We start from the raw sequence: 14,101 nt of genomic DNA on the forward strand, positions 1-14,101 counted from the left end.
TCTCCTTGATTTAAACGTGGTCTCTCTGTGCTGCTATAACTGTGTGGTTATACTGTGTTGACTTCTCTGCTTTTATATGCCATCTATTTAATATGCATGCTCATGAAGGGCAACAAGCACGTCTGAACCTACTCTTCAGAGTTCTGGCGAAAAGCTAAATTTATTCAGGTGTCCTATAAATGTTATTTGGTGTCCATAAGGCACTGCAAGTTTATCACATATTGAAGATGACATAAAGATGATCCCACACTCTGATTTTTTTTAAAAATTGAAATATGACTTTTTCAGACTTAAATAAAATGGAAAGAAATCTGGAAAACACCATGTTTCTTACAATGATAGCTCTGGAAATGTAGTTGGATTTGATATTCAGTCAGGAGTTTCCAACAGACATTGCTTGTACAATAAACTTACACAGGGAATCTGCCATTGTGATAGAGGAAGCTTTAAATCAGATTTAAATCTTGTCATGCCTGGATAAATGTGCTAATATTTTCAGTCAGTCTCTAGTACAGCTGTTAAAACATTTTGGCTCTGTAGGCCAAATGGGACTTCTAAAATTCATATGAGTTCTGTGTTCTAATTCTTATTATGTTTTGCTTTTCTAGTTAGAAAACAGACATTGATTTCTGTAGAGGTGTACATCAAGGTTTACTGATTCCAACATATCTTTCAGTACAATAAATTCTGAATTTCATCAAAACACAAAGTTGGTACATATGTCACAGATCCTGAATGCCTTCAGCAGCATGGGAAAACCAGAATCCTGCATATGCAGCATTTAAGTAGGAAACTAAAACTCATTCAGGAAATATATATTTGCGTTTGATGTTTGATTTCATTAAAGCCAGTGACAGGTTTCTGGCAACTCTGCTTAGCTTATCAGACTTTTTAAAAATTCTTAAAAATACAGAACAGTTTACTTTCCTCTAGATTTCAGCAAATATTAAATATTCCAAGGTTTTTTTCTCTTTATTTCCAGATTCTCCAGCTATGAAGCGTCAGTCCTCAATTCTCCATGGGCTTCAAATTTTTTTATGCTTGTTTTAGAAACTAGGTTCATGACTATGTTTTCACAAACTCTCTTAATTTATCAAGTAATTATCTTCTTTGTCATATCCCTCTCCTTAAGATGTTCTATAAGATCAGATTTTACCTTATTCTTCTCAATTTTGCCAACCAGTGCATATATGATTTCTTATGCAAGATCCAGGCAGTACACCTCAAAGTTATGAGAAATTTGCCTGACTTGCAGATTTTTCCATGCGCTCACACACCCATTTACTTGATATCAGTTTGACTTGTTACTGAAGCCACTTGTTCTATGTTTCTTAGTTCCTTTCAAGACTCTACAAATGGGCTGCATCCTTTATGTAACAAGTTTGACTTCTCAGGTGATATTCCATAATAAGACTGGTCAGAAAAATGACTCTCTTTTGGTCCATGGCTCAAACTAATGGGCTGTACTGTAACATTCAGTAAGAATTCATAAAACTTTAAATGTTTAATCTATTTTCTATTTTTATTAAAGTTTGCTTAAGTAAATTTGGTAGCAAAATATGTGTAATGGTAGATACCAAAGATTCCTTCCACTCTATCTCCAGATCAATTATGTTGAAAATATTCACGAGTAACAGACTTAATATTATGAACAAGAGAATAAAAAAATGTGTCCAGATATATTAATTCAGAAATAAAATTTAATGATTTTCAATTTTGTTTTTACTAGTACAAACTAGGTTAACAGTCCATTCTTCTGAACAATCTTACACATGCCATATTTTTAGTAAGAGCTCAAAGAAAATGTCTGATTAGGTGTAGATTACACTGTATTTTAGCCCACCCCTAAAGTCAGCACAAATACAAAATCACAGTCATGTTTACAAGGTAAAAATTGTACAACAGCTCTGTATACTAAAATATTATCATCAAAGCAGTTTCTGAGAATCAAAACATCAGCTGGCAGATTTGCTTTTATGATTTTAATATTTTTTTCTAATATGACAATGCCACTAAGTTCACCATTCTTTCACTATCTTTTCATTTCCTGTATGCATTTCTAGCTAGCAAATTCATTTTAATGGCAGTAAGTTGGGAATTTAGTCCAAAGAGCAAAGATTCATTTTGATGAGTTATTTGATCATAAAACATGCAGTGGTGAACTTTCAATTCATTAACTATTTCTATTGTTCATTAAATATTATTATTGTAATTGGCATAATAATCATGAGAACTTTTTTTCCACTTAGTTAAAGCATTTCATACCATTAGTTTGACTACGGCTTGCAAGAGGTCCAGTAACTGCCAAGGGTATGGCAACCACCTCACCAACAAAATCAGTCCATACATTAAATGGCAGCCTGAACTAAGTTTCAACACAATACTTAACACACTTCTAGAAAATGTGTCTCAACAGAGCCTCTTACAACCTTCCTCACTAGCTAACCAGACATGGGTCATCATTGCTTGGTTTGACTTCTCCTTCTAGCAGCAAATTCATCACAACCTTTGTCAAATAGCTGCATGTTCCTCTTTTTCCCAGTGGAGGAATGTTGTAAAAGGAAGTCATGTCATCCTACAAAGGAAAAGAGTAAGCAAGTCGTTTGATTTTTGTTTGTAAAGAGTTGACAGGTAAAATCAGTGTCAGCCTAGGGGGAAAAATAAATTCAGAGAAAGATTTCCTCATGGAAAATACAACCTTCTTGAGGTTTTCTTTCATTTTCCTAAGGCATCTTCTAAGCATATAAAGCAAAGACAGACATTTTTAGTATTCTCCTCTTTGCTGATAATTTTTACTTACTTAGGGAACCTTTCTTTCAGATGAGCATAAAATATTAAACAGAGAGCCTGTAAGGGACTATATTAGGTAGTATACACAGCACCAATGTAGCCTATTATACATTCCCATCTTCCCCAGAATTTAATTTTATAGCCTTCTGGAATCTATGGCTCCTCTCTGGTAAAACACATTTTAACTGCTAACTATATAAAGGAAATTTATGTCTTCCCAGTTTTCTTTTTAGTCAGAGCTTCATAGCTGAACTGACTAGTAATTAGCTAAAAAGTACCACTAATTTCTCGAATAAGTCCGACTTCCCCCTGCCCCTCAAATACTCCATTTTACACTCTATAAATCTGTTTTGTAAGTTAAATGATAAGAGATTAGGGATATTTTGAACAGTTGAGACAATGAAAAAATTCTACAAAAAGCTCTTTTCTCTACTTACTTGTTTTTCAACTTCCTTTAGTCGACTCTCATCTTTTTGAAATTCATGAAATGCTTCTTTCACCAGTTTGTCTAGATCTACTTTGTCTTGAAATTCTAGCTCAGGGTTTCTTTCCAGTACAATGGATACAACCATTAGTAACTAGAAGAGACAGACATTGAAAGCCAATTATATGAACCATAAAAGCAACACAGTCTGGACATGTTTTCATTCTTTACTCAGACTGACAGATGACCCTGGAATTCCACAGTGTGTTCTGTACAATGATTGACTTTAGGATCATTGTGAATGGACTCTTTCTAATCTTGCAAATTAGTAGCGTAAATTCTGTTTGGAACCTGCACATTTTTTTCATTGTGTATATCTTTGTAGTTGTGCAGAAATGTTTTTAGGTCACGTAAATGAAATAAGAAAAATGATCTTCCCAGTCCTGTCTACAGTACATAGTGCTCTATTCACCCAAAATGTCTGAACTTTCTGGCCTTTGGGCATTAATCCTTGTTGGCAAGATACCAAAACCAGTGTCCAATGGAGCTGGCAGGCAACAAAGCCAAAGAAGGCAGGTGAGGTCCGTGGAGACTCTGGATCTAGGCTCATGATCAAATGACTTGGAGCCCAGGACCCCAAAATGAGTATAATTCTGTGATATCATAGTGTTTCTCAGGGGATGGCTATGTTTGAAAAGATACACCTAACTCTGACCTCTTTATGGTCTGAGTACTACTTGGTCTGCATATCTTAGTTTAATGCATCATCCTATTGTCTGACTATCTCATACATTCATCCTAAGTAGTAACCTCCATTTGAGATGACATACTGCTAGACACAAAGATTGTGTCTGAATATACAATGTTTGGTAAAGACTTTCCAATGATGATTACGGCTCCTACTCTGCACATGGAACAGGATAAAAGACTTCATAATTCCGAGTTTGGGAATCTTCCTGACTGTACTTTCTCTAAATGCCTCCAAAACAGAACCTGAAAGAACCAATAGAAACACCTTCAGAAAAAATACAGGTGTCACAATGTGGGAGACCTTGGAGAAGGCTTTAGCCAGGAGAATAGGAAGTTTTGCTCTAGTTCTAAAGAAAAATTTCTTCTACAAAGGGACCCTCGTTTGGTCAACAAGAAGGACCTCCATGTCCATTGTAGGTCCCAGATGCTGGGCACTAGACACTGAACGGCTTAATAGCATAAGAAAGGCATTCACCCTTCCAATAACCCCATCTCTTCCTGACTCCAGGCTGCCTCATTCCCACGTGCTATGAAACTGATTCTGGTTTGATAATGTCTCTAAATCCCGGCACATCTGAGGTAAGACTGAATCTCACTCAACTCTGACCAGATTTCAGGTGCCAGATCCAGCAGTTCCTGAGAGCTTCTGCCTCACCCAAACATATTACCCACCCACAAGAAACACAGTCTGATGGAGACATTCCCAGAGAAAGAGACAAAAGTGAAGATGCGCTATATGTTAAATCCATTCATTATGAGGATTCTCTCCATATTTGGTATAATGTTTTAAAATGGCAAAAGAGAACGTACATATACCATGCATGTGTGTGTATTTTAGCATTTAACTTTATATAAAATGATACAGCACAAAATTACATGTCTTCTCTGTTCACAGAGAGATGTTTGGAAAGATGTCTCTCAAAATATCAACACTGATGATCTATTGCTAGTGGGTGTGGAGAAATTTTTTTCCTTTTTTTTCTATAATTTTCTGAACTATTAAAACTTTCTACAATAGTCATGTGCTATTTCTGTAAACAGAAAAAGAAACAAATTAAAGCAAATAGGAAAAGGCCACTTCTTGTGTTTTTTAGTGGTGGTAATGCACTTGCTGTTGAGGGATAAGTGCATGACTGAAAAAGCTGGGCAGTCTTTCCACACTGAAGGATTTAAGAGGTTTAAATTGTTCATGTACCTTGACTTGGGTCAAGGATGGCTATATTGCCTAAGACTCAACTAGAGGAGATCCAGGTTACATAAGGAGTGGAATTCCTGGTCTCTCTTGAGCAGTTTCCTCTATGTTAGTTTTCAGGGAGCAGATAGCACTTCTTCAGCAATCTGCATTTCTAAATACAAACCTCCACAACAATCTGTCTGTACTTTGGCTGGTCAATATTTCCCAACATGTCTTCAACAAGGAGAGAGAAATTCATCTCATACATGGTCATATCTGACAGGGTTGGTTGCTGAAAAAAATAACTCAATATTAACATGCTGCATTGTTATACTGTGGTTCCCATTTAATAGAGGACTTTCATTTTCTAATCAATAACCTTTTTCAGGTTCTATAAAACCTTAGGGAGCATTTTCAGCTATATGACTGGATTTTATATATGTCAAACTACTGACGCCAACCAGCTGACTGTTGTGATAAATTAAACCTCCTATTTTTAGTAGTTATCTTTACTATACAAATGGTAAGCGAAAGGGACTACATTGGAAATCCACTTCAACACACAAAAGGAACAGTGAAAAATTGAGACAACAAATAGAGTACATATTACTTTCAGAATTAACACAAGAAGTTATGCTTGCTGTCAGACTTTAGCATGTAAGTCACTTGATATTGAATTTACATCATTTTTGTGGCAGGTCCTTTCTGAGCTGGCAGCATAAAAATGCATACAAATAAGCAAAAACAACATTGTATGTAGAAATGGCAAGACAACACAGAAAAAAAAGCAAAACTAAAAGAATTTACTCTACCCTTTCTACTTCATTTAAAAGAAGAGTATTGCATAGTCTTCCATTCACTTTTCACAAACCAAATGAAAGCAGCAAATAAATTCAAATCCAAATGCAAACCCAAATCTGGGCATGGTGGCTAACCCTCAAAGGATTAAAGAGAAGAAGACTCTAAATGTTAGGTTTGTATGGTGGTAAGCAGATGGAGTCACCAGACTTATTACCAGAGATGCAGAAATGATGAGTCATATTTATTTGCTTCCACCTCAATGATGATTTACAGTGAACTTAATCATAGCCTCAGAACAATGTGTATCTACTTACTATTCCAAATGGGACCCAGCAGGAATGTCCCCTTGAAATCAAGTGACAGCAAACTTGTTCGACCTGGTATAATAATGCATCGACTCTATAATTCGACATGGTCCATCTATTGTATTCTATACTCAATACAATCTAACATATTATTAATGCTTACAGGTAGTACCTGGTTTGGGGAAAGTGAAGCCCAGTTGCTAAACAAAATAATTATAATTCTTCAGATGTCTAGCAAGGGGATTAGTAGGGCTACAGAAGGAAAGAAAAACCCTGTCATGGTTTCATATCAATTTCCTTTTAAAATATCTCATTTGAAAAGTCAACCTGGCTACTGTGCAACCGTGATAAACCTGGAGAAGAGACATCAAGTCTGCTTCATTTCCCACTCTCTGGAAGAACTTAGGGCTGGCAGTAGAGCAGAGAAGTTAAGACAAAAGGCTTAGAAGTTGAATGACCAGGGATGGGGTAGGGGATAGGTGTCACACTCAGGGTCAACTACTTCCTAGATGTAGGACTTTGGGAAAATAACTTAGCTGTGCCTCAGTTTCCTCATCTGTCAAGTGGGAATAATAAAGTACCTACCTCAAAAGAGCGTTGTGAGGATTAAAGCTTTGAGCACTTAGAAAAGTGCCTGGAACATAAAAAGACTTAACATGCATCTGCTGTTATTTTTGTTAGCAAAGAGAGGATACAAAATGTAAGTGTACTGTGTACATAGAAACAAAATGAGTGTGGGTATGGGTATTTAAGAATACTATATTTGAATAAGGACCCTCATCAAAAATAATTTGGTTGACATTTCAACACTAAAAACAAATATGGTACTCCATTTCCAAAAGGCCTAGTTATTCTTGTTTGTGTATAAGCAGAATGAGTTAGAGGTCAGTATTAAATAAAATAACCAAATCAAAGAAGAGCCCAGTTTATATAACTTGGGAAACTATCTGAAGGAGGGGGCACTAATTCATTTGGATCAAAGCTAAGTTATATCCTGAGTAAATTAAGTGATTATCTATGATCTAAAAAGTTACAATTTTCACATTTACCGAAATTCAGTCATTTCCTTATCCATAGCATTATTAAGTCACTTTGCTTCTTAGGTCTGATCTGGTTCTGTCTTTTGAATGTATGTTTTATTATTTGTGAGGTTCCCTAGCACTGGCCCACTATCACTTGGTGGTAAAGGAATACCAGCTTTCATAGTAAAGCCAACATAAGAAAGCTTAACTTCACTAATAAACAAACAAAAGAAGGACAGCTGCTTGGCAAAAGGTTTGGCCATATGGTTCCTTTAAACACAGAGCTTCCCTGAAACATTTGAAATATAATAATATAAAAAAAATTTTTATTAAATACAGCTTTTAAGCAAAATATCCTTTTGGTAAAGCAAGGCTTTTGTATAGAGGGGCACTAAAATTAAAAAATTAAAGTAACTCAGATTGGGGAAAAAAATTTCCAATCCAATTGATTAGGTATTTTATTTTCTAATAGTTCCTCCCTTCAGGTTCTGGTTACCCTCCCTTTAAATACTCTTAGAAAATGGAATAAGCAGAAAGGTTATCGGCAATGCAGAGGAGGAAAGAATTCCCTACTCCTTTAGATACCCTTAAATGACATAAATACAGTGGGGCTGTACCTGTGGCAAATGCTTCCCAGCTACAATGATACCATTGGGCGTGCGCTCCAGGATCTGCCATACTCGGTCATAAAACCCAGCAGGAGTTCTATTCAAAGACCCGTCAATCTGACGCCTGTTCAGCCAACATCTATAGACCAAAAGAAAATGCCTCAGAGTTGAAATGCAAGCTTGTTCTCATAGAGAGCAGGGCTTTCAGTGTAGATTAATTGTTCCAATAGGGTGAAAATAAAAGCCAAAATCCATCAATAATGCATATCTACCATGTGTTACAGAGGTTACTAAATATTTCCATAGTGAAAACAAAGTTTGCAGGGAAGAAGAAAATCCCCAAGATTTTAAAAAATTTAATAGGCAAAATGATATTCTCTAGTAAGTTATAAGGTTGCTCACTATGTGATCAAATGACTTCCTAATATGCAAAAAGCTCCATTTAAAAACACAGAAGCAGCCAATTTCAAAATAACTTCATGTGGTCCTTACATACAATTTTGTAAACTTCATGAAAGTATGGATATCATATGGCTTGATCACTCCTATACATCCTCCCAGAAAGATGCTTAATAAACATTTGGTAAGTAATGAAGGCTAAAAAAAGTATTATGTACCTAATGAAATTATCTTGTTTTAAAGTTTTAAACTTTAAACCTTAGATTTATTTTTCTATTTAAATACGGCCAAAGTACCAGTGCTGAAAAATCAGCTACATGATTTTACATGTTATAATAATCATACCAAAGTGACAAGATGAAATTCTAGATCTCTTATTTCCATGGATTAAGGGTTACATCTTAAAGATATAATACCCCTTCACAAACTGCTAAAGATGCAGAATTTGCATAATTTGAAAAGAATGCACAAATGACATAGCAGTATATTCTTCCAAAAGCTGCAGATAGGAACAAATATACATTTTTTATACTTGATATTAAAACAAGCATTGAAGGAAATGTGCTATCGACCACAAGGGAAGCATGTAACCAACAATATTTCTAGGTAGGAACATAGCTATGCAGGAGACAGTATAATGAAAAAGACATTTTTGTTCTGATAAAAGAGGACCAATGATATTTTAAAACTGCATAAATGAATGAGGCATCCCTTTTGGATGCAGGGTTTTTTTGTTTTGTTTTGTTTTGTTTTTGTAGATCCAGTCTTGTATGGCTGGGTTCAGTGCTACGCCAAAGAGAAGAAGCCCAAAGGGGCAGGAGTTTCTTGGTGATGTTTTACTTTGGATAATGAAGGTGCAAAACTGAATACCCAATACTCTACATTTGATTTTTTTCCTATTCCCTTTATTTGGCAATAAGAAAAAAAAATGTTTTCTGAGTTCTATAAAGTCATGGTTAGTATTATAACAAAGAAAAGTTTGCTTAGAACAACAAAGAAAGTAGAAATGTGTGAACACTCACATGGAGATAATTATTTCTGAGGACCTCTCTTTATATTTTGGTTTTTTATTTTGAACAATTTTAGACTTAGAAGTCAAAAAAGTAATTCACACTTGAACATACATACATAACAACACTCAAAACCAGGAAATGAATGCTGACACAATACTATTTGCTATGGACCTTATTCAAATTATGCCATTTTACCACTAATGTCCTTGTTTTGGTTGTGGGTCCAATCCAGGACCCCACATTGCATCTGGTTTCCAAGTCTCCTTAGGTAGACTCGTCCAATCTATGACAGTTCCTCAATCTTCTTTGATCTCTCATGAATTTAACATTTTAGAAATGTCAGTTATTTTTTAGAATGCACACCTCAATTTGGGTTTATCTGACGTTTTGTCATTATTAGACTTAGATTATGCATTTTTGGCAAGAATATCCAAAAGTGATTATGCCTTTTTGGTATATCATATTAGGGAGGTATATAATACTGATGTGTCTTATCCCTGGGATGCTAACCTTGATCATTTGATTGAGGTAGAGTCTACTGCGTTCCTTCATTGTAAAGTTACTATTTTTCCTTTTGCAATTAAAAAGTATCTTGAGTGGAAATACTTTTAAATTATACAAATTTTTCATTTCTCATCATACTCCCACCCACTAAATTTAGCATCCATGATGGTTCTTCCCTGAAACAACTGTTACTATTGTATTTGTCTAACGGTAATTTTCTCTTTCCATCATTCCATCTACACTTATTAATTGGAATTAATAATGTCTGCTTCCCTACAGCCCCAGCAAATGTTTGTCATACTGTCTAACTTCTGCCAGTCTGTATGATAGATGAGAAATGGTATCCCAACATGTTTTAATTTACATTTCTGTAATTATGAGTTAGTTTAAACATTTTTACAGGGTGCCTGATGGTTAAGCAGCCAACTCTTGGTCTCAACTCATGGGGTCATGAGTTCAAGCCCCAAGTTGGGCTCCATGCTGGGCATTGGGCTCCATACCGGGCATGGAGTCTACTTAAAAAAATAAAATAAAAAAAACACCTTAAATATCTTTTCAAATATCTACAGTCCATTTTTTTTATGTTTTAAATGAATTGATTAATCATATTTCCCCCCATTTTTCTCTTGGGTTTTTGGTTCTTTGTCCCTGAGTTTTTAAGAATTCTTGGATATTAGCCCTTTGTAGCCTATGCTTGTTCCAGTTTCTCAGCTGTCTCCTGAGATTGTCTATTTTCTGCCATGCAAAATGATGTTTTAAATTTTTATATAGTCTTATTAATCTTTTAATACCCCTAGAGTTAAGCCCTAGATGGAAAGCCTTTCTCATACCAAGGTTAAAGCGGTATGTCTTCTTTTAGCTCTGGTGTGGTTTCATTTTTTACATTTAGATAGCAAATCTATTTGGAGTTTATTCTTGTGTACAGTATAAAGTATGGATTTAACTTTATCTTTTCCTAAATGGCTATCCAGTTGTCCCATCACTATTTTTTAAAAATAATGTCCATCCTTGACCCAGTGATATGAGATGTTACCTCTATCACACATTAAATTTCCATATGTGCTTAAGGTCTATTTCTGGACTTCCATTCTGTTCAGCCAGACTATTTATGTGTTCATGTACCAGCATAGCATCACACTTTTTATCATAGACGTTCTATAGTACATTTCACTGTCTGTTAGGGCGAGTCCTTCTTTTATGTTGTTCTGGTTGTTCTTGCATGTTTCCTTCTCCATATAAAGTTTAGTATTAACCTATCTACCTCCATAAATAGCTTGTTGGATTTTTTTTGGAATTGCATTACATTTATAACTGATATCTTTATAATGTTGAGTGCTCCTCTTTAAGAACAAAGATGTCTTCCCATTTGCTCAGATATACTTTTTTTTTTATGTTATGTTACTCACCATGCATTACATCATTAGTTTTTGATGTAGTGTTCCATGATTCATTGTTTGCGTATAACACCCAGTGCTCCATGCAGTACGTGCCCTCTTTAATACCCATCACCAGGCTAACCCATGCCCCCACGCCCTCCCCTCTAGAACCTTCAGTTTCTCAGACTCCAGGGTCTCTCATGGTTCGTCTCCCCCTCCGATTCCCCCCCTTTATTTTTTCCCTTCCTGCTATCTTCTTCCTTTTTTTATACATATAATGTATTATTTATTTCAAAGGTACAGGTCTGTGATTCAACAGTCTTACACAATACACAGTGCTCACCATAGCACATACCTTCCCGAATGTCTATCACCCAGCCACTCCATCCCTCCCACTCCCCACCACTCGAACAACACTCAGTTTCTTTCCTGAGATTAAGAATTCCTCATATCAGTGAGGTCATATGATACATATCTTTCTCTGTTTGACTTATTTCACTCAGCATAATACTCTCCAGTTCCATCCACATCATTGCAAATGGCGAGATCTCATTCCTTTTGTGGCTGCATAATATTCCATTGTATACCACTTCTTCTTATCCATTCATCTGTTGATGGACATCTTACCTCTTTCCATAGTTCGGCTATTCTGGACATTGCTGCTATAAACATCGGGGTGCACATACCCTTTCAGATCCCTACATTTGGATCTTTGGGGTAAATACCCACTAGTGCAATTGCTGGATCGTATGGTAGCTCTATTTTCAACTTTTTGAGGAACCTCCACACTGTTTTCCTGAGTGGTTGCAGCAGCTTGCATTCCCACCAACAGTGTAGGAGGGTTCCCCTTTCTCCGCATCCCCGCCAACATCTGTCCTTACCTGACTTGTTAATTTTAGCCATTCTGACGGGTGTGAGGTGGTATCTCATTGAGGTTTTGATTTGGATTTCCCTGATGCTGAGCGATGTTGAGCACTTTTTCATGTGTCTGTTGGCCATTTGGATGTCTTCTTTGGAAAAATGTCTGTTCATGTCTTCTGCCCATTTCTTGATTGGATTATTTGTTCTTTGGGTGTTGAGTTTGATAAATTCTTTATATATTTTGGATACTAGCCCTTTATCTGATGTGTCATTTGCAAATATCTTCTCCCATTCTGGCGGTTGTCTTTTGGTTTTCTGGACTGTTTCTTTGGCTGTGCAAAAGCTTTTTATCTTGATGAAATCCCAATAGTTCATTTTGGCCCTTCCTTCCCTTGCCTTTGGCGATGTTTCTAGGAAGAAGTTGCTGCAGCTGAGGTCGAAGAGGTTGCTGCCTGTGTTCTCCTTTAGGATTTTGATAGACTCCTGTCTCACGTTTAGGTCCTTCAACCATTTGGAGTCTATTTTTGTGTGTGGTGTAAGGAAATGGTCCAGTTTCATCCTTCTGCATATGGCTGTCCAATTTCCCAACACCATTTGTAGAAGAGACTGTCTTTTTCCCATTGGACATTCTTTGCTGCTTTGTCAAAGATTAGTTGAACATAGAGTTGAGGGTCCATTTCTGGGCTCTCTATTCTGTTCCATTGATCTATGTGTCTGTTTCTGTGCCAGTACCATACTGTCTTGATAATGACAGTTTTGTAATAGAGCTGGAAATCCAGAATTGTGATGCTGCCAGCTTTGCTTTTCTTTTTCAACATTTTTCTGGCTATTCGGGGTCTTTTCTAGTTCCATACAAATTTTAGGATTATTTGTTCCATTTCTATGAAAAGAGTGGATGGTATTATGATGGGGATTGCATTGAATGTGTAGATTCCGCTAGTAGCATTGACATCTTCACAATGTTTGTTCTTCCAATCCATGAGCATGGAACGTTTTTCCATTTCTTTGTGTCTTCCTCAATTTCTTCCATGAGTATTCATTGTTTTCTGAGTACAGATCCTTTGCCTCTTTGGTTAGATTTATTCCTAGGTATCTTATGGTTTTGGGTGCAATTGTAAATGGGACTGACTCCTTAATTTCTCTCTCTTCTGTCTTCTTGTTGGTGTATAGAAATGCCACTGATTTCTGTGCATTGATTTTATACCCTGCCACTGGACTGAAATCCTATATGAGTTCTAGCAGTTTTGGGGTAGAGTCTTTTGGGTTTTCCACATAAAGTATCATATCATCTGCAAAGAGTGAGAGTTTGACTTCTTCTTTGCCAATTTGGATACCTTTGATTTCTTTTTGTTGTCTGATTGCTGTGGCTAGGACTTCTAATACTATGTTGAATAGCAGTGGTGAGAGTGGACATCCCTGCCGCATTCCTGACCTTAGGGGGAAAGCTCTCAGTTTTTCCCCATTGAGAATGATATTCACTGTAGGTTTTTCATAGATGGTTGTTATGATATGGAGGTAGGTACCCTCTATCCCTATACTCTGAAGAGTTTTGATCAAGAAAGGATGCTGTATATTGTCAAATGCTTTTTTTGCATCTACTGAGAGGATCATATGATTCTTGTTCTTTCTTTTGTTAATGCATTGTATCATGTTGATTGATTTATGGATGTTGAACCAACCTTGCAGCCCAGGGATATCCCACTTGGTCATGGTGAATAACCTTTTAATGTACTGTTGGATCCTATTGGCTAGTACTTTGGTGAGAATTTTTGTATCCATGTTCATCAAGGATATTGATCCGTAATTCTCCTTTTTGATGGGGTCTTTGTCTGGTTTGGAGATCAAGGTAATGGTGGCCTCATAAAATGAGTTTGGAAGTTTTCCTTCCATTTCTATTTTTTGGAACAATTTCAGAAGAATAGGTATTAATTCTTCTTTAAATGTTTGGTGGAATTCCCCTGGGAAGCCATCTGGCCCTGGGCTTTTGTTTTTTGGGAGATTTTTGAGGACTCCATCAATTTCCTTAGTGGTTATAGGTCTGTTCAGGTTTTCTATTTCTTCCTGGTTCAGTTTT

General features: G+C 36.3%; 1 protein-coding gene across 3 annotated transcripts in view; it reads right to left on the bottom strand.

Annotated features, from left to right (window-relative positions):
• Positions 1-1,682: 1,682 nt before the first annotated feature.
• Positions 1,683-14,101, bottom strand: part of PHKB (phosphorylase kinase regulatory subunit beta) — a 303,729-nt gene continuing 291,310 nt past the window's right edge. For all 3 annotated transcript variants that reach the window (XM_073884358.1, XM_025852340.2, XM_025852337.2), the window contains 4 exons: positions 7,884-8,013; positions 5,323-5,430; positions 3,228-3,368; positions 1,683-2,575 (listed from right to left, as the gene is read on the bottom strand). In XM_073884358.1, the coding sequence (XP_073740459.1) occupies positions 2,438-2,575; positions 3,228-3,368; positions 5,323-5,430; positions 7,884-8,013 (517 nt within the window). In that variant the 3' untranslated portion in view covers positions 1,683-2,437. The remainder of the gene's footprint in view (positions 2,576-3,227; positions 3,369-5,322; positions 5,431-7,883; positions 8,014-14,101) is intronic.

Source organism: Callorhinus ursinus, unplaced genomic scaffold, assembly GCF_003265705.2.
Source record: "Callorhinus ursinus isolate GAN/ISIS: 27379988/994484 unplaced genomic scaffold, GSC_fseal_2.0 scaffold56, whole genome shotgun sequence".
NCBI classification, from domain to species: domain Eukaryota; kingdom Metazoa; phylum Chordata; class Mammalia; order Carnivora; family Otariidae; genus Callorhinus; species Callorhinus ursinus.